At 37.3% G+C, this 27,248-nt stretch overlaps 2 protein-coding genes across 17 annotated transcripts in view; one reads left to right on the plus strand and one right to left on the minus strand.

Annotated features, from left to right (window-relative positions):
* Nucleotides 1-27,248, minus strand: part of Rmi1 (RecQ mediated genome instability 1) — a 63,346-nt gene that overhangs the window by 5,823 nt on the left and 30,275 nt on the right. Inside the window, exons 1-3 of one of the 9 annotated variants that reach the window (XM_078047410.1) lie at nucleotides 14,556-14,753; nucleotides 8,794-8,859; nucleotides 7,704-7,838 (exon numbers count right to left, since the gene is read on the minus strand). The exons of 1 other annotated variant lie outside the window; for it this stretch is intronic. In XM_078047410.1, the coding sequence (XP_077903536.1) occupies nucleotides 7,704-7,739 (36 nt within the window). In that variant the 5' untranslated portion in view covers nucleotides 7,740-7,838; nucleotides 8,794-8,859; nucleotides 14,556-14,753. Of the gene's footprint in view, nucleotides 1-246; nucleotides 3,001-5,724; nucleotides 6,208-7,703; nucleotides 7,839-8,793; nucleotides 8,860-14,432; nucleotides 14,525-14,555; nucleotides 14,754-27,248 lie in introns of those variants that run through there. 7 more of the 9 variants (XM_078047411.1, XM_005340927.5, XM_078047412.1 and 4 more) reach the window with 7 other exon arrangements.
* Hnrnpk (heterogeneous nuclear ribonucleoprotein K) lies at nucleotides 14,805-25,524 on the plus strand. 8 transcript variants are annotated; one of them, XM_005340919.4, is made up of 17 exons: nucleotides 15,235-15,313; nucleotides 16,903-16,982; nucleotides 17,093-17,177; nucleotides 17,449-17,546; nucleotides 17,898-17,954; nucleotides 19,372-19,415; nucleotides 20,278-20,350; nucleotides 20,863-20,934; nucleotides 21,429-21,542; nucleotides 21,771-21,899; nucleotides 22,455-22,762; nucleotides 22,880-22,934; nucleotides 23,227-23,310; nucleotides 23,601-23,616; nucleotides 23,694-23,776; nucleotides 24,108-24,277; nucleotides 24,988-25,524. In XM_005340919.4, exons 3-17 carry the CDS (start codon nucleotides 17,120-17,122, stop codon nucleotides 25,019-25,021), a joined length of 1,395 nt encoding a protein of 464 aa, XP_005340976.1. In that variant the 5' UTR covers nucleotides 15,235-15,313; nucleotides 16,903-16,982; nucleotides 17,093-17,119; the 3' UTR covers nucleotides 25,022-25,524. The 8 variants fall into 8 exon arrangements, with proteins under 8 accessions (XP_005340973.1, XP_005340974.1, XP_077903542.1 ...); XM_005340916.4 differs by lacking the exons at nucleotides 15,235-15,313; nucleotides 16,903-16,982 and adding an exon at nucleotides 14,805-14,962; XM_005340917.5 differs by lacking the exon at nucleotides 16,903-16,982 and having other exon boundaries at nucleotides 15,197-15,313.

Here is a 27,248-nt window from a genome sequence, read left to right on the forward strand (position 1 = left end):
TATATGGATATTCATGAAGGACCTCCAGAAAGACATATGAGAAACTTCGTCCCCCAGAAGGACATAAAAGAAACATAAAAATTCAAGTACATGGCTACATTCAATAACAAGAGCAAAATCTTCATTGTCAGGAACAGAGGAGATATTTCAAGAATGGTAATGGACACTAAAACCATGTAGCCCACTGGGATAGGGAGGGGACTTAGATAAAAAATAGTGTCACTAAAGCTCCAACGTCCAGCATACCTTGCAAAGGACAAAAAGACCAAAACTGGAACAGAAGTCTTGCTGGAATTGATGGAAAACAACGTCCTACCCAAAACGTACCTGTGGCCTGTAGAAGAAACAGAGGCACCTGGAGGATAGAAAATGGGCTTGCATAGCATGTATGAGGGTACATAATATACACAGGATGGTGCAGAATTGGGCTATTCATAAAAATAAAAATCCCTAATAAAACAACCAACATAGAGCCAATACCAAACTAAGAAAACTCCAAAACCAAACAAAAGTGGAAAAACTTCTATTCAACATGAGCCAGCAAACCAAAATTACATACTCCAGGAAAATTATAATCATAATCATTGGCCACAGCAGCAGATACAAGTAGGAGAATTCAAACCTGAAGAAAAAAATTTAAAATTAAGAATTTTAAAAAATATTTTTAGTTATACATGGACACAGTATCTTTATTTTGTTCATTATTTTTATGTGATGCTAAGGATAGAACCCAGTGCCTCACATGTGCAAGGCAAGTGCTTTGCCACTGAGCCATAACCCCAGCCCTAAAATTAAGACTCTTAAAGAGAATACTAAAGACTAATAGAGAATTTATGCATTGGAAAGTATCTGAAACACACTACAAAGAAAGATTAATAGGGCTGGGGATATAGCTTAGTTGGTAGAGTGCTTGCCTTGCATGCCCAAGGCCTTGGGTTCCATCCCCAGTACCAAAAAAAAAAAAAAAAAGAAAGATTAATAAATTAAGCAAAGAGGCAGGGGAAAGCTAAGAAGTAGTGAAGACAGGTTCCAACAGTGAAATAATTACAGCTTTAGAAGAAGAAACTAGCAGTGAAGGAGATATTTTTTAAAAGATAATGACTGAAGGGCTAGGGGCATGGATTAGTAGTAGAGTGTCTACCTAGTATCTGCAAAAACCCTGGACTCCAATCCCCAATATGGCAAAAAGAAAAATAAAAAGATAATGGTTGAGCCAGGTGTGGTGGCACATGCCTATAATTCTAGCAACTCAGGAGGCTAAGGCAGGAGGATCTGGAGTTCAAAGCTAACCTCAACAACTCAGCGATGCCCTAAGGAACTCAGCAAGATCCTGTCAAAATACAATATACATGTATATACACAAAATTAAAAAGGCTGGGGATGTGGCTTACCCCTGGATTCAATCCCTGGTACCAAAAAAAAAGATAATGGTTGAAACTTTATTTTAAAGTTAAAAAAAAAATGACCTTCTAGGTTGAAAAGCCCAATATTACTATCAGCATTTTCTAAAATCCTCTTAAATATAGTGTGGCAAAATAAAAACATTACAGATATAAGAAAAAAGTATCTTAAGATCCAATAAGCTAGATCTAAAATTCTAGTTAATAAAAATGTAGATGGGCTGGGGATGTGGCTCAAGCGGTAGCGCACTCGCCTGGCATGCGTGTGGCCTGGGTTCGATCCTCAGCACCACATACCAACAAAGATGTTGTGTCCACCGAGAACTGAAAAATAAATATTAAAAATTCTCTCTCTCTATCTCTCTCTCTCCTCTCTCACTCTCTCTTTAAAAAAAATGTAGAAAATGAGAAAAAGAATTCACAAGGAAATTAAGGTATTCTTATTTTGCCAAAGAGGATAATAAAAATAGTAAGTTTGGAATTTCACAGAAAAACATAAAATGTGTCTGTGGTAAGGATGAAGAGTATTGGGAAAACATTCATAAACACCCTAAAACTCCATGCGAAATGAATTTTTTTCCCTGGTACTAGGGATTAAACCTCAGGGGCACTCTACCACTAAACTACATCCCTAACTCTTTCATTAAATTTTATGACAGGGTTTTTTTTTTTCTTTCCTTTTCTATATACACATGTATACAATTATAGATGGACACAATACCTTTATTTTATTTATTTTTATATTGTTCTGAGGATCAAACCCCGTGCCTCACACATGCTAGACATGTTAGGCAAGTGCTCTCCCACTCAGCTATAACCCTTCATGACAGGATCTTGTCAAGCTGCCAAGGCTGGCCTCAAACTTGCCTCAGCTTCCTGAGTAGATGGAATAGATGGGATTATAGGCGTGTTCCATCATTCTTGGCCAAAATGAATTTTTAAAAAGTCATAAAACTTAGCATAACCCTGTATCAAAATAGAAAATAAGGGCTCAGGATGTAGCTCAGTGGTAGAGAGCTTGTCTAGTATGTACAAGTTGATCCTGGGTTTAATCCTGAGTTCAGAGGGGAAGAAAAACCTAAGAATGAAACAAATCTTGGAATGTCAACAAATCTTGGAAGCCCAATACAAATAAGTAAGTGGTACATAAGCCAAATACAAATAAGTAAGTGGTACATAACTTAGCAGGCATCAGAAAGTTGAATGTTAAACTGGTTTTAAGGATGGCTTAAAAAACCCCCAAACCCGGGATGGGGTTGTGGCTCAGCGGTAGAGCTCTTGCCTAGTTATCAACCTCCTAACCTGGATTTAATCCTCAGCACCACATAAAAATAAATAAACAAACAAACAAATAAAATACATTAAAAAAAAACCCAAAACCCAGAACCCACAAAAGGCAATACAAGTACTCTGGAAGAAAAAAGAAGAGTCTAAAAATAGAATTGATTGGAAGAAGACATTTTAAACTGTGACCAACACTAGCCCATGTCAGAAACTTTGACTTCTACTTTCTGGAAAGGAAAAAAGAGATGGTCTCTAGCCTGGAGACAATAAGAGTAAAGCTGAAAGTAGACACAAGCATACTGAAAACAGGGAGAATTACTTGTTTTAAAATACTTAAATACTTAATAAATTCTTAAATACTGAATGCTGAACATGTAACACTCTCTTAATCCACAAAGCTTCAAGAAGTATCAGTGACTAGTCCTATTTTCTCCAAGAAAGAGACTGAAAAATCTTTCTCTGGGCAATCTTATCACCAACAGAAAAGACCTAAAGATACTAACATGAAAGATTTCCAATTAAACAGCCCATTTAAAAAAATTTTTATTAGTTATTGATGGACTTTTATTTGTTTATAAATGGTACTGAGAATTGAACCCAGTGCCTCACACATTCGAGGCAAGTGCTCTACCATTGAGACACAACCCCAGCCCTTAAACAGCCCATTTTGAGACCACATCCAGATCCAGAGTTCCAATCAGCTTTCTAGTTTCCCACTCTTAATTATGACAAGTTATCTAATAAGAAACTATATCAGAGAAAAATGCAATGAATTGATTATGGAGATGAAAATTTCAAATAGCTATCATTAATAATATCCTCAGGCAGGTAAGATATCATATTCATTAATTAAGAGTAGTATGCTGTAACAAGGAATAGGACAAAAAAAAACTCTGAGAAATTTAAAATGACAATAAAGTTATAAACTCAGTAGAATAAATGGAACATAAAGTTATAAAAATCTCCAAAAGCAAAAACACTAGTACAAAGAAATCTATGGTACACAGAAGGAAAGACAAAAACAAAAAGGAAACCCAGAAAATCTTAATAAACTAGGCGTTCAAAAAAAGGGGGGGGGGCGGGAGGAGAAAATAATAAAAAATAAATTGTCCAGAACATAAAGATAAGAGTTTCCAAATAGAAAGGAACCAACACAAAGAATATCATTACAAAATTTTAGAATACAGGGATAAAGACTCTACAGCTCTCAGAGAGGGAAAACACAACAAATAGGTAACACTGAGAACCCACAAAATGAAAATGGCTTTATGCTTCTCAGTGTTAGCTAGCAGGTAAATAAGCAATTATTTCAAATTTCTGAATGAAAATAATTTCTAACCAATAATTCTTCACCCAGGCAAAGTATCTATCATTTATGACAGTGAAATACATTTGGTCACACCATCACTGTCTCAATTATAGAAGATGTGCCCTAACATAGCAAAAAAATAAATCAAGAAAGAAGAACACATGAGGTCCTACACAAAAGAAGGGTAAAACATGGTGAAGGGTATTTAAGGAATATAAGGACAAACAGTCAGAGGGCTTCAGGATAGATTATTTTTTCAACAAGATGAAACTGTGTAAGACCACTATATTCAGGTTTTCACATAATCATTTTTCTTGATTTACTCTTTTGTGACACTGGAACACTGATGCCTCTCAATGTAGAGAGGAGATTTAAGTAACCAAAATAGTTAGGAGGTTGATAATATATAGAATATTGTATTTATATTTATTTCCTCTGAAAATAAATCAAGATAACTCAAGAGAAAAACAAAGGTTGTAGAGAAGAGATAGAGCACTATTTATATACAACATGACCTAGTTGTAGGCATCATATATGTAGTCATAAATAATACGCACTCTAAATACTAATCAGACAAAAATTTTAACATGACCATTCAGTGAGATTGGAAAAATGTGTGAGGATGGAGATGAGGGACAGTGAGAAAGATAGGTGACCAAATCCTCATCTTTAAGGTAAAAGTCAACAGAAAAACTAAAACTGAAAAATCAAGAAGCAGCAATCTATGCCTGGTTTTCAGAGATATCACAGTAAATACAAAATAGAATCCACTTGAAATGCTTATACTAGTGGGGGACAAGGGATGTCTTTTTCAAAACGCTTTAACCTGTGCACCTGTAACAAAGGCAGGAGGAGTGCAAGTTCAAGTCCAGGCTCACCTACTTAGCAAGATCCTGCCTAAAAAAACAAACAAACAAACAACAACAAAAACAAAAAAACAAAAAACCACAACTTTCTTAAAAAAGGTCTGTGGTGGAGCTCAGTGGTAGAGCATGCCTAGGTTCAATTCCCTATGCTGTTAACCTTGTTTTGTTTTGTTTTGTTTTTGGATTTTTTCCATCATTTTTTTTCAGGGCCAAAGACAGAACTCAGGGTCTTATACATGCTAGGCAAGCATTTTGCCAGCTAAATCCCCAACCCCTCAATCCCCCAATATGGCAGGGGGGAAAAAAACACTTTAAAATTTGATATTTAAATGATTTATGTATAACACATTTCTTCTATCGTCTAGGTTTCACTGATTTCTTTGCACTGATTTTAATATTTAGACTTTTTTTTTTTTAATTGCTGTGAGAAGTGGTGCATGCCTGTAACCCTAGCAGTTTGGGAGGATGGTGAGTTCAAAGCCAGTCTCAGCAAAAATCAAGGCACTAAGCAAATCAGTGAGACCCTGTCTCTAAATAAAATACAAAATAGGGCTGGGGATATGACTCAGTGGCTGAGTGCCCCCAAGTTCAATTCCTGGTACCCCCCCCCAAAAAAGTTTCTTTTTAAATTTTTAAAAAATTTGTTCTAATTAGTTATACATGACAGAATGCATTTTGACATATCATACATAAATGGAGTATAACTTCTCATTCTTCTAGTTGTTTATGACGTAGATGGAAATTTTCTTAACTTTATCTTCCATCTTTCTAAGTTCTTCATTACTGCTACTAGCAATGAACAAAAATAGCACAAGAGTATATGTGTTTAAAACTTAAAGGTATTGCTGGGTATGGTAGCACATACCTATAATCCCAATGACTTGGGGAGACTGAGACAGGAGGATTGCAAGTTCAAAGCCGGACTCATCAATTTAACAAGGTCCTAAGCAACTTAGCAAGGTCCTGTCTCAAAATAAAACATAAAAATGGCTAGGGATGTGGCTCAGTGGTTAAGCATCCCTGGGTTAAGTCCCTCATACCAAAAATAAATAAATAAATAAAGATCATAAACTTACCAAAGCAAGGACATCTACTGTCAGTATTTCAACACTGTACTAACAATAAGGCAACAGAAAGAAATTAAAAAGCACATAGTTTAAACAAGGAAAAATAGTATAAGAGAGACCTGTAGGCCAGTGGAACACTAATAGAGAGCCTAGAAATAAACCCTCATGTGTCTGGTCAAATGATTTTTGACAATGGTGGCTGACTATGGGAAAAGTACAGTCTTCTTTTCAACAAATGATATTTACATGCCAAAGACTTTAAACAGACCTTATCTTACAACATATACAAAACATCTCTGTGAAACATAGATAAGACTATAAAAAAACACACAAGCTGCCACAGTTTGGGAGAAACAGAGGCTAGACTTACATCCTGACTATGTAAAGAATTCTTAAAATTTAGTAAGAAAACAAAAATCTTAAAATCAGCAAAAGATTTAAGCACATATTTCACACAAAAAAATTGTAGTTGGCAAACAAACACATGAATAGAGGCTCTCAATCATCAAAAATACATACAATAAAAAATTCTACAAAGAATGTGGGGGAAAAGGAACATTTATACAGTGTTGGTGGAATTGTAAATTAGTATAACCACTACCGAAATCAGTAATGGAGGTTCCTCAAAAGATTAGAAATGGAACCACCACATAACCCAGATCTCACTCCTCAGCATTTATCCAAAAGAATTAAAATCAGCATACTATAGCATATATGCATACAGGTTTATGCCACCACAATTCACAATAGCCAAGTTACAGAACCAGTCTACTACTCATAATGGAATTTTATACAGTCATAAAGCACAAAATTATGTCATTTGCAGGTAAATGGATGGAACTGGAATATATCATGAAATAAGCCAAACTCAAAATCAAGGGTCAAATGTTTTCTCTTTTATGAGAAAGCTAGAGAAGAGAGAGGACAGAGGGAATTTTCATGACAATAGAAGAGAGATCAGTAGTAGAGAGGATAGAGTGAGGGAATAGGGAAGGAACTGGATAATGAAATTGACCAACTTGTGTATATACACAAATATATCACAATGGATTCCACTATTTTTTTTTAGTTGTAGATAAACACCTTTATTTTATTTGATTATTTTTATGTGGTGCTAGAAACCCTGTGCCTCACACATGCCAGGCAAGCACTCTTACCACTGAACTACAACTCCAGCTCTCCACAAATTTTATAGTTACAGTGTGACAATAAAAACATATGTGCTTGCATGCTCTTTCTCTCTCTTATGTTTTTGATTATGGAGATAGGCACTTGCTACATTGCCCAGGCTGGTCTTAAACACCAGAGCTCAAGCCATCCTCCTCCCTTAGCCTCCTGAGTAGCTAGAACAATAGGCACATGCCACCATGCCCAGCTTAAGATGTTCAATATTATTTTATTTAGAGACAAGGTCTCTAAATAAAATACAGTAGAGAAATGGAAACTTAAATTCACAATATTATACCACTATACACATATTAGAATAGCCAAAATTATGAAGCTGGGCACAGTGGTACATACATGTAATCCCAGTAGCTCCGGAGGCTGAAGCAGGAAGATGGAGAGTTCAAAGCCAGCCTCAGCAACTTAGCCAGGTCTTAAAGCAACTCAATGAGACTTTGTTTCTAAATAAAATAGGGAAGGTACTGGGCAACTGACCAACTTGTGTCAAAAGGGCTAGGGATGTGGTTCATGGGTTTAGCATCACTGGGTTCAATCCCTGGCACCAAATAAAATAAATAATACAAATAAATAAAATAAATAATACATTCATTACAAACATGACTGTTGAACCAGGCATGGTGGTGCACATCTGTAATCCAAGTAGCTTGGGAGGCTGAGAGGAGAATCATGAGTTCTAAGTCAGCCTCAGCAACGGACAGGTGCTTAGCAGCTCATTGAGACCCTGTCTCTAAATAAAATACAAAATAGCAATGAGGCTCAGTGGCTGAGTGTCCCTGAATCCAATCCTTGGCCCTCCCTACCTCCAAAAAAAAAAAAAAAACTGACTGTGGGCACCGGATGCTATGGCACATGCCTGTAATCCCAGCAGTTTGGGAGGCTGAGATAGGAGGATTGCAAGTTCAAAGATAGCCTCAGCAAAATGTGAGGCACTAAGCAACTCAGTAAAACCTTGTCTCTAAAAAAAATACAAAATAGGGCTGGGGAAGTGGCTCAGTGGTTGAGTGCCCCTGAGTTCAATTCCTGGTACCACCACCTCCACCCCAAAAAAATCCTGACTGTGAACATTTATTCATAAACACAGAAATTGGAAACATGTACTTCAATTGGCAAATGGATAACAAAACATGGTATACTCAAATAGTAAAATACTACTTAGTAATTAAAAAAAAAAGTATTAATGCACACAAAAACACAAACCCAAATAGCAAAATGCTATTTTGTAATAAAAAAAAGTATTAATGCACACAAAACCACAAATGCAGTAAATGAAGCCAAAGAATATATAATTTCATTTATATGAAATTCTGGAATATGTAACACTATAAAAACAAAAAACAATTTAATGGTTGCCAAAGGCTTGGAGTGTGGAAAGGGGCACAAAGAAATTTTGGGGTCAATGGAACAGTTATTGTGGTAGTTACACTGACTACAGGTACATGTGTTATCAAAACTTACAGAACTTACACCAGAGTATAAATTTTATTGAATGTAAATTATGGCCTGATAGAAAAACTAAGGGTAAACATCAAAAGAAGAGAAATATAATTAACTACCTTTCACACTAGCTAAGGAAAACAGAAGAAAACAATTCAAGAAAAGGCACAAAGAGTGGATAAGTGCTATAAATAGAAACAGTCCAAATCTGTCAGCAACAATAATGAACATAAATAGGTTAAACTCACCTATTAAAAAATAGTCTCAAATTGTATAAACCAAAACCAGATGAATGTTTCACCAAAACGTGAGACCTAAAACAAAACCAACACCAAAATATGAAATTAATTACAATAAAGTTATGCTAATATGCAGAAGCTAGAAGTGGAAAAGGAAAAGAAAGATGGGGAAGATATCATAAAAATCAAAGGGACATCAGTAAAGAAAAGGGACCAAGGGGTGGGAGGTGGGGAGGGATCAGGGAAACCCTGAGAAGTGATACTGGCCAAATTATGTTGTTATACTGTGTATTGAGTACATGTACAAAAGTGTAACAACAAATGCCGTCAGTATGTACAATTATAATGCACCAATAAAAATGTGGGGGAAAAAAGATTTTAATAAGGGCATGTTAAAACCGCTCAACATGATTCCATGAGGTCATAGCTTAGAAATACCTTTTCCTCAATACTGAGATCTGTACTCATGTGACCTAAGATTTCAAAGTGCAATTTAATTGCACCTGTTATAATTTTTTATATTTTTTTAATTGTAGTTGGACACAATACCTTTATTTTATTTATTTATTTTTATGTGGTGCTGGGGATCAAACCCAGGGCTTTGCATGTGCTAGGTGAGCGCTCTACTACTGAGCCACAACCCCAGCCCTGTTGTAATTTTTTTAATCTCAAAAATTAAGCTAGATCTATAACCCTTAGCTGCCCTGATTCAATATGGTACTTATTTCCTCCACTAAAATTTAAACACTACAGTGCTGGCAAATGAACCTATTCTAATTTTCAAAGATGTTGTGGTAATGTGATTATGGTCATCAAGTAAACTGAAAGGAGAATAAAGTACAAATTCAGTAGAGTTATAAATTGTTTCAGTGAATTATAAATGCACAATTACAGCTAAAATGCTTGGATAATGTTTTATCCTATACATCATTCTGAATAGAGTATATGCCCCTAAGTTATTATTTGCAGCCATGTAACACAAATGCTATTTTCCACTTGACCCTATTGAATACCAGGAGATGATAGTGTTTAGATTTTTAGAAGGAGGCAGGAACTAGCAAGAAAGGAAGAAAGACTAATTGTGAATAGAAAAGATCAAGGTTAGATAAAAAATGAAATGAAAAGGATAACTTCAGAGATATCAGTCCTATATTCCAACAGGTACAGGTATATAAAAAGAGAATTAAAGATAAGGATTTGCTGAAAATAAATTCAAAGCTCTTAGTTTTAAGATTTTAATTTTTTTCAAAATACTTATATCGGCAGCATTGTCTAACTCTCAAAATAATAATTATCTGCAATAGACAAGATATTACCATCTGCCTGACAGATGATGAAACTGAGGTACAAAGATTAAGGCATAAAGGTCAGTAGACCTAGAGCTAGAACTTAAATCCTGTTCATTTCTACTCCTATACCTTTTTCCAGACTATATTTACTTAAGCACAAAGGGAAAGTATACCCAATCCCTTAGATAAAAATCCAAATAAATGGTCATTTTATAAGAGTATCACACTATTATTAGAACAAACAGACTTTTGTCAGACTTCATGTAAATAACAACCTTACCTAGCGTATTCTAAATTCTTTCATTTACAAAGTAAAATAAAAATCTTAAAAACTTCTACTTACTTTTACCTTTGTAATAGTGTCAAAACAACAGTGTTATAGCTAAATAGTATTTTTCCTTTCTCTGTAAGACTAAAATGCCACATAGAATAATTTTTATATTTTTCAAAATATTATAAACTGACATTTTAATGCTTATATGTCATTTTTTGTTTTAATTTGAAACATGCACTTCCGGGTATGTGCTACTGAAGACACAAAGTAACAAAACTCCTTTAAGCAGACAAGTAGATCAAATTCTACAAAACACTGTTTATTAAACCATATGAACTAAATTGTTCTGTTAATGTGTGCCAGTCCTAAATAATAATTCCAAGTACTGCCCTCCAGATTTGAATCTCAATACTTCTGTAATCTCAACTGACATACTATAACTTGATAGTAATGTTATCATAAACAAACAAAGAAAAAACAGGACATTAGTAAAACACAAGCAAATGTTATGAGTGATACACTGTACAAGCACTCAAAATACAGCTATTCTCAAATATTTTACCAAAAAGTCAAGAACTTGGGGGTGGGGGTGGGGAATACACTGCTAAATGCATGTCTGTTACACAGAGTTTTTCACCTTAGCAAAGTAGAAGGTATGATTAATCCAGAACACATATATAGTCCATATAACATATCAGAATTTTAAGAAATAGATGATTAAAAATAGGACTCTTTCCTTTGGATTACAAAGAAATGTTTGTTAAAATGTTTAATTGAGGCAGTGGAGCATGCCTATAACCCCAGCTACTTAGGACACTGAGGCAGGAAGATCACTAAATATGAAGCCAGCCTCAGCAATAGTGAGATCCTGATTCAAAATAAAACTTAAAAAGGCTTATGGTAAAACACAGCAGTAGAGCACTTACCTGGCATATGCCAGGCCTAGAGTTCAACCCCTAGTACTAGGGTACTGAAAAAACAACAACAACAACAACAAAAAAAACTTTTAGCACACAGGATCTATATTATGCCACCCCACCCCACCTGGCTCCACTCTCATCTCCAGCATTGAACCCAGGGCACTCTACCACTGTCTACCACTGTGCTACATCACCATTTTGAGACAGGGTCTCGCCAAATTGCTCAGGGTCTCATTAAATGCTGAGGATGGACTCAAACTTGCAACCCTTCTGCCTCAGCCTTCCCAGTTGCTGGGATTACAGACATGCACCACCATGAGGGATACAATACACGGTTTAGACTGGGATTCAATAAATGAGAACCTTAATCATTTGGTAAATTGTGTTACTAGCATCTAGTCCTTCAGAGAATTAAGGTTTTCATCCCTTCCCTTCTTGAGAAACTGAGCACCCACAGTCACAGCAGCTAGAAGCAGCTCAAAAGAGAGGTTAGCTAGGGCAGCACAATTTCCCATCTGCTGATACACAAAGAATAGCTTCTGATCCTCATCCACTGCACAAGAAACAAATAAATTTGGAAAAGATGTCTTTTAAATTGTGCGCCAGAAAAAAAAAGTGTCAATCTAAGGTTGACTTACAGATTAATTCAATCAGCCTCACTCACCCAATTTTTAAAAACAGAAAAAGCTACCATCCTTTTGGATATAGTATGTGGCATTCAATCAATAACTAAAATTTAAAAACACTTCTTTTTGTTTGTTTTTTTAATTCAGTTTTGTTTTTGTTTTCTGCTACTGGGAGTAGAAGCCAAGGGCACTCTACTATTGAGCTATATCTCCAATCATTTTTTATTTTTAATTTTGAGCCAGGGTCATGCTAGATTGCAAAGGCTGACCTCAAACTTGCAATTCTCTTGCCTCAGCCTCTTACTGGAATAAAGGTGTGTACCACCAGGCCCAGCAACAATAAAAATATTTAAATCCATTCTATGTGTCCATTACCTTCATCTAAAAAAACAAATGTAAATCTGTGTCAATTTTGGGGGGATGATTTCATGATAATTTTGGAATTCTGAGAAGGTACTCTAAAAATTAGAGAGGAAAAAAATCTATAATGACTAAAATCAGAAAAGCAATCAGAGGAGCTTTTTATAGATGCTCCAAACTTAATGTAGGAAAAGACAGAATAAAAGTCTGAAACTCAATTCTACTGTAACCCTTCTTAGACTTAATTCTCTCCTCCATAAAACAAACAAACAAAACAAACCCCAAAGATAACCACAACTTATTCAAAAGACTGTAATTAAGCATTACTGCACCATGTCTAGCACATAATGGGGAATTCAGGAAATGGTAGTTATAAAAATATTTAAATGACAATCCAGTTGGCTAGTGTATAATGTCAATTACATTAGCCTAACTAAAATAAAGGCCACAGTTAATACTATCTCTAAAATCACTGAAGGCCCCAAATCATCACTACACCATTATACCATTTATTCCATACAATTACACCAGACAGAGACCACTGAATGAATTAAATGGAATCACAAGTCTTTGAATGAGCAGATTTTTTTGTTTATGGTGCTGGGGATAGAGCCTACGCCACTCTGTCACTAAGAAAATATTGCCAGCCCTGGGCACAGGTTTCATACTGTTAAAACTCTCAATTTTAAATAAAGAATGAAAGGATGGAGAAAAGACAGACTTCCCTGTTATCTAAGGAGGAAACATAAAGAGCAAATAGAACAGATAAGAAAGACAAATGAAGGCAAGACCAAATAACAATCTCACAATAGCATCTAAAGAAAGTTAACATATTATGGTCTAGTCAAGACAGTGGTATTGGGAGGAAGCTGGCCCTCTCCAGAGCTGCTTGCTGCTTCCATTGGATTCCCACTTTTCACCGCTTATCAAGGCAGAATAACATAGATGCAACAAAACTATTAACTTTCTTAAAAGCATCATTATTACAATACTCTTATATGTGCTTATTAGTGTTAGTGAAACATCCCATATTTTTAGTGAGACTCAACTAAATGTTGCAAATCCTGACTAGCAGATTAAATATCCATAATTCAAGTACTACCAGCCCCTACATACACTCATCAATTTTGGGGTGAAGGTTTAACAAAAATCCTAACTTTGTATACTTTTTAACTAAAATGTGAGTTCAGTTTTACTTCTTTAACAAATACATTTTTCATGATGGGAGCATTTGAAAATTGCACTAACATTTAAGGACTTACAGAAGCTCCACAACCCCAAACACTATGTTCTTATAGTTTTTGTCAAGGCATCTTCTGAGAATGTAAATGTTGGTACTCCAAAAGTCCTCGGTTCCCCTAACAAGAATTTTCTTCCTAATCATGCAAGTAAATAATGGACGAAAGTAATTACTACAAAGCTATTTAAAAGAATGCTGCTAAAAGTACGTTGCAAATTACTCAAGAAATTGTTATAGCAGTAACGAATCAGCACAAATTCATTACCACACTATTTTCTCTCTCTCTCTGTACATACACACACATGTATTTCTATAGCAGATATAGCCTTATGGGTAGATTACAAAATCTTTACGCTTCAGCTTGCGTTTGGAATGATGGGTGGAAGATGGAAGGCTGAGCAACCATACGAAAAGCCAGGTACTAGCAGAGCTAACGATTTCCCATGACCTTAAGCGTTTTAACAAAATAAGTCATCAAAACTTGGCGCAGGGGTCTTACAAAACAAGTGTAAACGGAACAGGCCAGAGGAGGAGCTATTTGAGGGGGAGGACTTGTGTTTTCATCACTGCCCAATCCCAGGACTCAAGGTAAGCGCTTTGGAGTTGAATGAACGGAATGCGGATATCTGCAGCATATTTTGCGATTAGCATTTTAGTAAATGAACAATACTTAAGTTTTTCTCAAACTACAACGACTAAACTACAAATACCTGCATCACTGGGCCCATTAAGATAAAAAAGAAAGGAACGAGAAGTCTCATTAGAACGGAGAGTACTGACTCCGGGGCGAAACCTGAGCAGCCCTCCCAGAGTCCAGGCTGTCCGCGAGTTTTCCCGGATCCCGCCCCAGGGATAAGCAGGCCGCGAACCGCGGGCCTGACTGGCACGTTGGACCGCTACAAACAGCGGGTCTCTGAGGCGTAGGCGGGTTGCACTTACCACCGCGCAGCTCGTCCCGCAGCCCGGCAGCCCGGGGAGGGGAGGAGAAAGCCAGGGAGGGAGGGAGGGAGACGCAAGTGTGAACTGTAGAAATGGGGGCATAAATCTGGGCCGAGCACCGACCTGGGCGTTCTGCCTTCCTCGTGCAACAGCGGATCCTGTGCCGCGCCCTGAGAACCGAAATCGCCACAGCGCGCCACCTATTTTTTGTTTTTTGGTTTTTTTTTTTTTTTTTTTTTTTGCCTTTTCCCGCCAGATTTGCCCCGCGCTCGCGCCCCTCCTCCAACCCCCAAAGACTCCCTCCGGGCTGGAAAACGCCCCTTGGCCGCCCCCTCCCTGTGCGCGTGAACCAAGCAGACTTTAGATCTCGCGAGACGCATTCCCCCTCCCCTCCCCTCGGCTAGTCAGTGCGCGAACGAGAAAGGAGGAGGGCGCTCCAGGCGACAGCACTGCAGTCGCCATTATTCTCTGTTTCTCTGCTGCACCGACCTCGACGATTTGCCTGCATTTTACTTGTTTGGGGCCCATAGGTAATTGGAATTACTGGGACTTGGGTTTTATGGGTTCGGGCGGAGGGATGGTATCCCTGAAAGGCTGCGTTGACGTTTTTCCAAGCCTGGGCTTTCTCGGGCCCGTGGCCTTACAGCCTGAAGGGAGGCGCCGGCGGGAGGCGCAGTTTTCGCCTCTTCTGTCGCCTTGATTGATGCATCTCTGGGCCAATCACTTCGTCCTCGCGCCACCGCTGAAGCCCGAGTAGCCAATTGGGCGCGACGGCGGGGTGGGAGGGCGTGAGAAGGCGGGGGAGGGGGCCTGCGCTTGTTCTCTGTCTAGCTGTGACCGTCTGAGGCGGCGCGGCCGTGAGGGGACGGCAGATTCGCGCGGTGAGGAGTGGGGCTGAGCGGGCAGCACGTGCGGTGAGGGTCGTAGCGCAGTTTTTTCGCTTGAGGGAGGCGTTCTAGGGCTGCTTGGTGGTTGGCCCCTTCTCTTAGGGGAAACGTTGACCGGCTTCCCCTCCCCCACCTCCGCCATTTCTCAAAGTGTATATCTGCTGTTGCGTTGTGGTACTAGACTTTGAGGGGCTCGTGAGGCAAATGTCTGTGGGATAAGGTGTACTTTTGGAATATTGGGAACTGGGCGCGTTTTATAGGGGGAAGAAAAGCTGGTGGGCGGGTGTCCGAGGCGGTAAGGACGCCTCGGCGCCGCTTTCTTTGTGTGGGGCGCGCCGCACTTGTGACTATCGGGACTCTAGGTCGGAGCTGGAGCGGGACGTGGAATGGTCGGGGCTGCTTCCGTTGCTTTGTCTTCCCGGTCGGTGGAGGGGGGAGGGTGCGGGGGACGAGATCTCGGGACCGCGTGGTGGGTGGGGGAGGGGGTCCGCTCTCGGCTCCGCCTAGTAGCACGTAGTCGCCATTACGCGGGCCGCCATTTCCTGTCGGATCCGGGTGAGGAGAGGTGCGGTGCTTCTACTTGAACTGGCTTTTTCAAGTTTTAACTTGGCTGTTGCCCGTCCGGGTGTTGGGAGGTGGGATTAGGAAGGCAGGGCATGTTTGCGCTCGGCTGGCCGAGCAAATACGGAACGAATTTCTGAGACTTGAGAAATGGTTACAGGACCTGAAGGATGAATCGCGCGCGGCAGCGTTGTCTTTACTGAAAGACGTTGTTGGGGTCCCCCCCCATTAAGTCTGCTTTCTAAATCGTCTACTCGCCCTGGGAATTGAACTGACGGGCTGAAGGGATGTCGTTTCAGTTGGTCGTTAGGAGAGATACTATCAACAAACGTTTTGGTAGAATAGGAGGCATAAATATTGTGACTTTCAGCCCCGTGTTTCTAGCCACTGGTTGGGAGGAGGCACATGTCTTATCGACCGGTCTTTTCGACATTGTGGCAGTATAATTTTTAGCTTTTTACTGATGATACAGTTTTTAATTTTTAGCCTAATTTAGTATTCTGGTAGTCACGGTATTAGTTCAAGAATTCCTTTAGCTTTGTTGAATAATGGGGGTAGTTTGAGTCTGATCTTTAATCAACGTTTTAGAATTTATCCGTTCACTAGATTGATCTCGTTGGATATGGTTTACATTTGCATGTGTAAACTTTCTAGATTTCAGGGAATAGTTTCAAGTCGACGAAGAAAAAGCAGTTTGAAATTTTAATGTCTTGTGATTATTAAGATGCATTGTTTCTTATGAAATGTTTGGTGGGCAAAATTGAGGCCACAGAGTTGGGCTTTTTTAGGCTTTAATGATTAGAGTACAGAATGAAACGAGTTGCTATGGTGAGGGACAATTCCCTGGTTAAAAATCATTGCTTTTTCTTTTGCAAAAATTGACGTTCCTTGGATTTTTAGATCCAAAAATGAAGAGTGCGTCTAGAAATAGGTAGTTTGTCATGTTCAAGTCAGTGTTGTGATCAGAAATTACCATTCGGGAATATAAAAGAAGAAAAACTGATTTGTGTTGGTTTTTATAGGCTACTGCAGCAGTAGTGTGTCAGTTATTGGTCCTGCCCAGAACACTACAGTTTTGCTCTACAAGGAAATATAATAACTGGTATGTTGTAGAAGCAAAGCTCTGTTTTTTAAAGAGTATAATCTGGCAAGATGAACAGCTTATTTTCCAGTCAGCCACGTATGTACTAGGTTTCTTTATTTTTCCAACAGATTGGTGTGTCCATTTAATACAAGAAAATGGAAACTGAACAGCCAGAGGAAACCTTCCCCAACACTGAAACCAATGGTGAATTTGGTGAGAAGACATTTTGTTTAGTTATTTTCCTATTCTGTTAATTTTAATGTGTTCTTGATACCTCTTACATAAATTTTGTATCTGAAATGTCAGTTATGACTTTGCTTTTATAGATAAGCAAGAAGTTTCCATGCGTTTTGTAACTTCTAAAATCTCCCAAGAATCTTAGTGTGTCTGATAACTTCTAAAGGAAGCATAGATTATGTAGTAGTGCCTTATAGTGCTTTTTCTAGAAGAATGCCTTCTTTGAAATCTGAATTTTAATTTCTAGGTAAGCGCCCTGCAGAAGATATGGAAGAGGAGCAAGCATTTAAAAGATCTAGAAACACTGATGAGATGGTTGAATTACGAATTCTGCTTCAGAGCAAGGTATGAACTTTTATTCTTGAAAATTTGAATGTGGATCATGGTAAATTCTGGTGAAGCTTCACAGCTTTATAGATGAAGAATAAAGGGTTCAATTTTGTGATTACAATTAATTGCAGCGAAAGCATTTGCTGCAGTGAACAATTACAGGTCCAACTACAAGAGTGGGAAGGGGAGGGTATGATACCTTTAAAATCTTAATGTTTGTAGCACATACAGAATCTTGGTTCTCATGTTGTCATCCACCCTATCTCAAATATATTGGATATGCTTTAGTTAAACTCAAAAGACACAGATAGAGATTATTTTTAAAGGTGGGCCAAATAATTTTTTTTTCTTTTACATCTTTTCCAGAATGCTGGGGCAGTGATTGGGAAAGGAGGCAAGAATATTAAGGCTCTCCGGACAGACGTAAGTATAGATTTAAATTACTGAACAAACAGATTCAGTTTATGTGTTTCTAGAATTTTTAAAGGTTTACATCTTAGAAGTCACAATGTAGCTACAAGCCATTTGTAAAAATTAATTACATAGATGATTTCAAGGTTTGCTGTTCCTGTTTTATACAAGCCTAGATTGAGCAGGGTGAAAGGTTTACATAAACCTTTTCACTTTCTAATAAGTTTCCACCAAATTACTCACTCACAGCAAGATAACAGTGACAAAGTATAAAAGCCCTTGATTGCACCATTTCCCATGTGCATGACAATATTACCCAAAACCATCGAAGGTGGCTGATTGAACCCAGAACTTTTTCTTTTCCTTTTTTTTAAAAGCACCCATCTGTTCTTTAACAGCTTGCACATGGAACACCAAGATTGTAATGTTGGTTGCATGATCTAAATATGGATAAAGAACACTTATAATCAGGAAAACTTTGTCAATGCCTATGAATCGAGTCTTCATATTTTATAGTGGGTTGACTCTTGTGATTAGACACATTTAAGTATTGGCAGCATCAGAAGTTAGTATATTTATAGGACTTGGCTACACCAAAATTTCTGGATTTTTTTTTCATAGTGTACACATTTCTGAATGTTTTTCTTGCTAAAATTGAGGCAAATAACTTTGTGTTGAGTACTTATTTGACAGTATTTCATTTCTCTTCTTGGTCGCAGATCTTTGTATGTTCCTCTTGATACTGTAAACTGAACTTGAAATTTTGTTTAGAATTTTACATACCTGCCTTTTAAGATCTAGGAATGCGTTTTAAAACCTCAGGAAAAGAGTCTTTTATTGGGATTTTTGGTGTGGGAATTTTTGTTTTGTCTTTTATAAACCTCTCTCCTCTTAATCCAGATGTTCTGGTATTATCTGGGTTATTAAATTCCCCATTTTCCTCAGGAATTTCAGTAAACTTTGAGTCATGACAGGTTTTGTGTCTACCCTCATGAGCCAGCCTGCTACTGAAGCATCGTTTGTTTAAAAAAAAAAAAAGCCTAGAACCATCATTTAAGATCCTTAAATGTTAAGCCACGGTCAGATATAGAGAAGTCCATTATTGTGTTAGTCTTCAGAACAACTTAAGCTTGTTTCATTAATTGAGAGTATGAGTATAGTTTGTATTAAATTAAAATTTATTGCTTTTCCCCCTTTTCCCTCTCCTTGTTTTTTTGGCCATATATCTCCGTTGCCCATGTACTGGATCGACTTACCCCTGCGTTGCCCACCATGACGTTGGCCCATCCGCCCCTGAACGCCCATGTGAAAACCCTGGTTGGCTATGCCCAAAAATGTGCTCGTTGCCAAACGGGTACCATACTTGACAACTTCTGATTGAATGCCCATGCCCAATGCCAACATCCACGAACGCCAATGACCAATGCAGTACAATGCCAGTGTTTCAGTCCCAGACAGCAGTGGCCCCGAGCGGTATGTCCCAACAGTTTATGCCTCACTGCCTGATTAGAAAGAGAGAAATGTATTTTATTACCTGCCTTTTATATAATTAAATAGTATCCCCTTTAGACGGTGTATTGTTTTTCAAGTTTCTGTCTTATTTTCCCCATTAAGTCTTTTTGTCACTGAACTTTTACCGTGAGTTGCCCACCCAAACGATCCACTAATTTTATTTCGATGGAAGGAGCACAGCTTCAAGTGTTGCATATTTGCTGCATTGTAAATCAAATTGTTACCGAAATAGTCTCTCGCTCTGTCTTTGTGGCCCACCTTGCTTCCCAACATTGCCTGTTCATAATTTTTTCTGATGAAATGCTAACTCTGGTTCACTTTCCTTCACTTCTCATTTGTGTTGTCTTTGTTTTGTCTTGCATTTGTATTTGTTTTCTTGCAGAGCCCATTAGTGATCTAATTTCTAACTGGTATCCATAACCTTATTCCAGATACAATGTTCACCACTTGCATATTCCCCCACTTTGCCTAAGAGAAGGTGTGCCAGTTTTACCAATGTAACAGCGAGGGTATCCTTAACTTGGTGGCGGGGAACATAAATATTCAACTCTGCTTCAGTTCTGGTCAATATATTGCCCACTTAATCTGAGCCCTTCCAAAAGCCCATTCTCTCTGTCTCTCTGCAAGTCTCCTAATATTGTTATCATGTCTGTATTGGGCATAAATAAAATGCATGTGAAAAATCTAAATAGGTTACTTTAAATGGGGAATATTAAATAATTGTTACTTCTTTAAAAGTTTGTATGACTACTGGTGACAAGCACAGAACTCATTTTTCTTTTCCACCTTTTTTGTACTATCTGGTATTTGTGATGTTTGACAGCATATTGAGTATCAGTGCTGATATTGAAACAATTGGAGAAATTCTGAAGAAAATCATCCCTACCTTGGAAGAGGTAGGCTCATTTTTTTTTTTTAAGAATGTATTTGGCAATTACTAGGGGAATTATTTAAAGAATGTTTTATTGGGACATAATGGAGAAGGGAAAGAAAGTGGATATAATGAGTTTGTAGCAGCAGTATCTTGGAACCTGCTGTATCATGCACAGCGTTATTATAAAATACTTAAAAGATTCAAGCTGGCCACTCTTGTAAAGATGAACAACTTGGGGTTGTGCATTGCCATGGGTTTAGCATATTTTAAAGGATTTAGTCTTAAAGGAAGTGTTTTATGATTATAAAGACATTGGGGACATCATGAAAAGGAATTATTTGGGTTTAACTAGAATGTTCAAATTTTGTGTAATTTATTTAATAAGTATGTAGAGAAGTATAGTCTTACTGTTAGATAAGCACTTTTTCATTATTTAATATAGAGCAAGATGTTATAGTAGCTTTACCAATATATGCGACAATAGCCTGATCACGCTAGACACTTAACCTATTACTCTTATTTTTCTACTTTCAGGGCCTGCAGTTGCCATCACCCACTGCAACCAGCCAGCTCCCGCTCGAATCTGATGCTGTGGAATGCTTAAATGTATGTCATAGTGCCATTGAACCCCACTGAAGTATGGAGCCTGGCCCATAGGATCAATTTTATTTTAACATAGTGTGCTTTTCCCATCTCTACAGAAAAAGGCTTAAAAACATGATACGTGAATGGTCTTACAACTCACTGTTGACCCTGCTCCATGCTGCAGTGGGAATTAATTACATTTGCAAAGTGCTTTGCAGTCATTTTTATTATGGTGTTATTTGAATGTTATAATAATTTTGTGGTAACAGCGACATGCTAAATGGCTGCAGTGTGGGTATGGTGTTGCAGGACCTGAAAATAAAATAGTTTTTTAAGGTGGTGCAGAATGTCCTTTTTGGGCCTGGCTATTGAGGATAATAAGCACATAACTGGTAAAGTTATTGAAATATAAATTCAGGTTGCTCACTGCAACAGTAAATTATGCTTATAGCTGATAAGTGTGTTTGGGGGAATTATTGAGATGAATCTGAAATTTTGTAATTCTCCCTCCACAGTACCAGCACTATAAAGGAAGCGACTTTGACTGTGAGTTGAGACTGTTGATTCATCAGAGTCTGGCAGGAGGAATTATTGGGGTCAAAGGTGCTAAAATCAAAGAACTTCGAGAGGTAAAGGCATTACTTTGTTTTTATCTATTGCTATTTAAAATAACAAAGCTTTAGCAGTTCTACATGCACCTCCTGTCCATTTTTACGCTATTACCAAAATTCTATAATAATTGGTCAAATTTTAATACTGGGAAGTATTACTGAATTCAAATGCAAATCAATGAATCTAGGAAGCTTTTTCAGTGTTTTATTTCTTAACTGTTTTTTCTCTTTGTAAATTTGCTGTAGAATACTCAGACAACAATCAAGCTTTTCCAGGAATGCTGCCCTCATTCCACTGACAGAGTCGTTCTTATTGGAGGAAAGCCTGATAGGGTTGTAGAGTGCATAAAGATCATCCTTGATCTTATATCTGAGGTATCTTCAGAACAATTTTTATTTACATTCAATTCATGAAATGGTTTCTTTTAGAAATATAGTTTCAGAATGTTTGGATTGATAGTCTTTATTTGCCTTTCCCTAGCAGTTTTTTCCACTATTAAATGGATTTGGTCTTGAAGTAGCACCCTATAGTGCTACTTATAGTTGTACTACATTGCATGCTTTCTGTTCCATGTCCCTCGCCTTAGAATGGATTATACTCATGCCCAAGATAGTGGGTCTCACAATCCCCCCCGAGTTAGTCATTTCATGGAGTCTGTTGTGGTATGTGCATTTATAGTTTTATCATAGATAAAATGGAAGAGGGAGTCTGCTGTGTCCCCCATCCCCCCCGCAGGTAGTAAAATTCACTTTTGCTTAGGATTTGCCAAAAGTTTTTTAAATCTCTTCCTTCCTACAGTTGTCTTTGCCTAAGTATTCCTATTCTTGTAAAAAGTACTGCCTCCTGGTAAAAATAGTTTGTTGAAGAAGGGTTGGTATGAACCACGGCTGTTTTCTTCATCTGTAAGGTTGTTATATTTTTGTTTTTAGTCTCCCATCAAAGGACGTGCACAGCCTTATGATCCTAATTTTTATGATGAAACATACGATTATGGTGGTTTTACAATGATGTTTGATGACCGCCGTGGCCGTCCAGTGGGATTTCCCATGCGGGGAAGAGGTGGTTTCGACAGAATGCCACCTGGTAGGGGTGGGCGTCCCATGCCTCCCTCTAGAAGAGACTATGATGATATGAGCCCTCGTCGAGGACCCCCACCTCCTCCTCCTGGTCGAGGTGGCCGGGGTGGAAGCAGAGCTCGGAATCTTCCTCTTCCTCCACCACCACCACCTAGAGGAGGGTAAGTTTTGCTTTGTCCATTTGTAGATTAACATACAATAGCTTTAATTGGGTTAGATGGGGTGGGTTTTGATTTGTGTGGTATTTATAAACAGATTATAAACATGATTATTTGCAGAGATTTAATGGCCTATGACAGAAGAGGAAGACCTGGAGATCGCTATGATGGCATGGTAAGAGCTTTTCTATTAATGTGTATATGAAGGTTGTAAGGGTCTTAAAATCAAAATTGTAATCTTTTTTGAAAATAAAAGTAATTTTAAAATGTTCTTAAAACATCTCAATAGACACTGAGACAGTCGTCACTTCTGTTTGCTGCTGGAATATTAAGATTTTATTATTGAATCTACTCCTGACCCCAAATATCTAATTGCTGCCCACTGTCTTGTTTAGTTATGAAAAATAGTTGGACATATAAAAACAGTAACTGACAAATATAAGTTGTCAATCTTTATCTTCTAACAGGTTGGTTTCAGTGCTGATGAAACTTGGGACTCTGCAATAGATACATGGAGCCCATCAGAATGGCAGATGGCTTATGAACCACAGGTTGAGTATCGGAATTAGTGTGTTAGTAGTAATCTAAGATACCTTACCTACTCACCAGCAAATTTTTATTTTCACTCATAAAATTTTTTGTTGTTGTTTCTTAGAATATCGTGTACCTGAATCTTTTTTTATTACTTTTCTGAGGGTTGTCTTCTGAAAGTTTACTTATTGGAAGTAAATTAGGGAGAACATGGGAGGGCTTTAATTTCCTAAACCAAGGGATTTTTGAGTATTAATGAGTTGTTTTGATGACAAAGTAATGTGTCTATTTTTTCTTTTCTGTTTTTTAGGGTGGCTCTGGATATGGTAAGTTTTCTTTTTTTATGAAATCAAACATTATTTCATACTTTTAAAGTGAACTTAATACTCATTATTTAAATCAGATTATTCCTATGCAGGGGGTCGTGGCTCATATGGTGATCTTGGTGGACCTATTATTACAACACAAGTAACTATTCCCAAAGATGTAAGTATCTCTACTTAAGGAAAATTTTAATGAATAATTTTTTGTGATTGTTACTTATTTCATTTCGTAAGTTTATGTTAAAAGGGCTTCAGTGAGATGTCACTTAGCAGTTTTGAGTGTGGTCAAGTAGATACTCAGTGCCCATTAATTTTTAAAGAGTTTTGAACCTGTAATTATTTAAGAGAATATTAGCATGTGATATGAATACATCTTAATCCACACTTTGATTAGCTTAAGGGAAGGTGTGTTTGAACAAATTAATAGGTACAAAATATAAGTAGTAAGTGCTCCTTCAAGATGTCATAGATACTGTATTTTAAAATCTTTTCAGTTGGCTGGATCTATTATTGGCAAAGGTGGTCAGCGGATTAAGCAAATCCGTCATGAGTCCGGAGCCTCGATCAAAATTGATGAGCCTTTAGAAGGATCCGAAGATCGGATCATTACCATTACAGGAACACAGGACCAGATACAGAATGCACAGTATTTGCTGCAGAACAGGTCAGTTTGAATTTAGCTTTTTGTTGATTTATGCATACTAAAAACTTTAAAAGCTTTTCTTCTCAATTGTTTTTCTTTTAGAAACCATGGTGTTTCAGTCAGTTGGGGACCTACTAAACATTCTAATAGCTTTGCCTTAATTTTCTTCTGCTTTCTTACTAAAAACGAAGACATTCAGTACTAATCTTGCTGGAAGAAGCCTTAACCAAGCAAACTTCTCATTTCTCTGGTGAAAACTGCTGCCAAAACCACTTGTTATAAATTATACAGAGCCTGTAGAAAATGTAGAAGCTTCATTGGATGTTGGCCTAGTTCTGTGTGGAAGACTAGTGATTTTGTTGTTTTTAGATAACTAAATTGACAACAAATCACAGTCTGCCATATGGCACAGGCCACCTCTACAGGACAAATGATTGGTGCTGTAAAATGCAGCATTTCCCACCTTACTGGCATTTCTTTTGTCTTTTCTACCAAATATTAACGACTTTCAATTTCATTTTCTTAATTCTGCTCTACTAATGTCTGATTTACTATTAATCATTTTTCTTGAATTTTTACATTGCTTTAATTTGTGATAGCTAATGTTTTTTTTTAAGTCTTCTAGTTATAATGGACATGTTTTTTTAATTTAGCATTGAATTGTCTTAATGTTGATTAAGATGTTACGAACAAAAATTCTAATTCGTACTTTTTTTTCTTTTCTTTTATAGTGTGAAGCAGTATGCAGATGTTGAAGGATTCTAATGCAAGATATTTTTTCTTTTTTATAGTGTGAAGCAGTATTCTGGAAAGTTTTTCTAAGACTAGTGAAGAACTGAAGGAGTCCTGCATCTTTTTTTTTTTATCTGCTTCTGTTTAAAAAGCCAACATTCCTCTGCTTCATAGGTGTTCTGCATTTGAGGTGTAGTGAAATCTTTGCTGTTCACCAGATGTAATGTTTTAGTTCCTTACAAACAGGGTTGGGGGGGGGGAAGGGCGTGCAAAAACTAACATTGAAATTTTGAAACAGCAGCAGAGTGAGTGAATTTTATTTTTTGTTCATTGTTGGTGGTTTAAAAAAAAATCCCCCCATGTAATTATTGTGAGCACCTTGCTTTGTGGTCACTGTAAACATTTTGGGGGGTGGGACAGGGAGGAAAGTAACAATAGTCCACATGTCCCTGGCATCTGTTCAGAGCAGTGTGCAGAATGTAATGCTCTTTTGTAAGAAACGTTTTATGATTTTTAAAATAAATTTAGTGAACCTATTTTTGGTGGTCTTTTTTTTTTTTATTTTTTAAGACATTTTTAAATGGTGGCTGAATTTCCCAATCCACCCCTGACCTAAACACTAAGTTTGATTTTCAGCTCCTCTGTTGGATATAAATGCATCTCTTGGATATAGACAGACTATATTAGCAAATTTGGTTCTGGTGATTTCTTGATGGTTTGAAAGTCCATTGCTTGGGAAGAGATTCCATCATACACATACTCATGCTTATAATAAGCTGGGGATTGTTTTTGGTTTTTTGCAAATGCTTGCCCCTACTTTTCAACAGTTTTCTATGTTAGTTGTGAAGAACCAAGGTGGGGAGCAATACTACAAATTGATATAAGTATATATCAGATGCCTGGTTGGCAGCAAGTTTTATTAATCAATAACACTTGGTTATGGAAGTGGCTAATGCAGAATAAATTCTGATTATTTTTATTAGATAATTCCTCAACTATAGACTTTAAATTGTCAACCTGCTAGTGTCTAATTATTAGTTAAACTTTGTAAAAAGTATATATATATACACACTTGTTTTTCCATTGTATGCAAATTGAAAGAAAAGATGTACCATTTCTCTGTTGTATGTTGGATTATGTAGGAAATGTTTGTGAACAATTCAAAAAAATGAAAAAAAAAAGTTCCTGTGGATGTTTTGTGTAGTGTCTTGGCATTTGTATTGATAGTCCAAAATTCATTTCCAAATAAAACTCCCATGATGCTAGATTTTATGTGTGCCCGATTTGAGAAGGTTGATTGACACCGTAAAATCTGTTGAAGCATTCCTCTTGTAGGGAAATAGCAGTAATCTAAATAACAGTATTTTCTTATACATATGTGTGTGTGTGTAGCATATAAATATAAAATGTGTTTTGTGTATGTGAAGTACTTTTCAGGAGTTTATAAGTTAAACTTGGTAGGGGTGATAGGTAAAATTCTAGTAGTTAAGTTTCCATTTTGTTTAAAAAGAGGTAATTAACAAAATGAGAGCCTAAGAGTGCAATTCTGACTGCTTTAAATATCTTTTAGAAAAATTCTAGTTTAATGTTTGAGAACATTGGAGATAATGTAGAGTAACTGCAGTTCCTGATTCACATATCACTAAAATACCTATAAGCCTTCAACTGTCCAGAAAGCTTGAAAAAGGCTCATCTATTTTGGCTAAGGTATGATAGTGCAAATTGGGCAGTTTTTCTAGGTAATATATGCAAATAGTATTTAAGGGAACTAGAAATTCAGGACACTCTACTTTCTTCATTGTCAGTACAACTGATTAGCAAATAATATTAAGTAGGGGGCTGGAGCTGTTCCTTAGTGGCAAAGTGCTTGCCTCAAATGTGTGAGGCATTGGGTTCCATCAGCGGAACTGCATAAAAAAGTATTAAAAAGGGAGTTGGCTTGCTGTCATATATTTTTTAGAAATTTTTTAAGGGAGTTGGGTTGAGAAAAGTGTCAATGGTCAACAGCTCTTAAAAGGAAATATGACCAAATTTTATAAAAAGCAGTACATTGGATGGTTTATAGAAGCTTTTAAAAAATATCTTTAGATGTAGTTGCACAAGATACCTCAAGCTGCTGAGCCACAACTCCAACCCTTACTGAAACTTTAGTAAATGGCAAGATTGTTTTCAGAAACTCCAGTTTTGCCCTACTGTCAAATTGGTTTGCCTTACATCTGTGAAATTCTATTGTCTTCAGATTATGACAAACGCTGGTTGG

This window comes from Ictidomys tridecemlineatus, chromosome 4, assembly GCF_052094955.1.
Source record: "Ictidomys tridecemlineatus isolate mIctTri1 chromosome 4, mIctTri1.hap1, whole genome shotgun sequence".
In the NCBI taxonomy this organism is placed as follows: Eukaryota; Metazoa; Chordata; class Mammalia; order Rodentia; family Sciuridae; genus Ictidomys; species Ictidomys tridecemlineatus.

Bases quoted from the DNA above. Each gene is read 5' to 3' on its own strand.
- Hnrnpk (XM_005340916.4), top strand. From the start codon at position 17,120: ATGGAAACTGAACAGCCAGAGGAAACCTTCCCCAACACTGAAACCAAT. The intron at 22,935-23,226 runs GTAAGAGCTTTT...ATCTTCTAACAG, and splicing joins GAGATCGCTATGATGGCATG to GTTGGTTTCAGTGCTGATGA. The intron at 23,777-24,107 runs GTAAGTATCTCT...AAATCTTTTCAG, and splicing joins AAGTAACTATTCCCAAAGAT to TTGGCTGGATCTATTATTGG.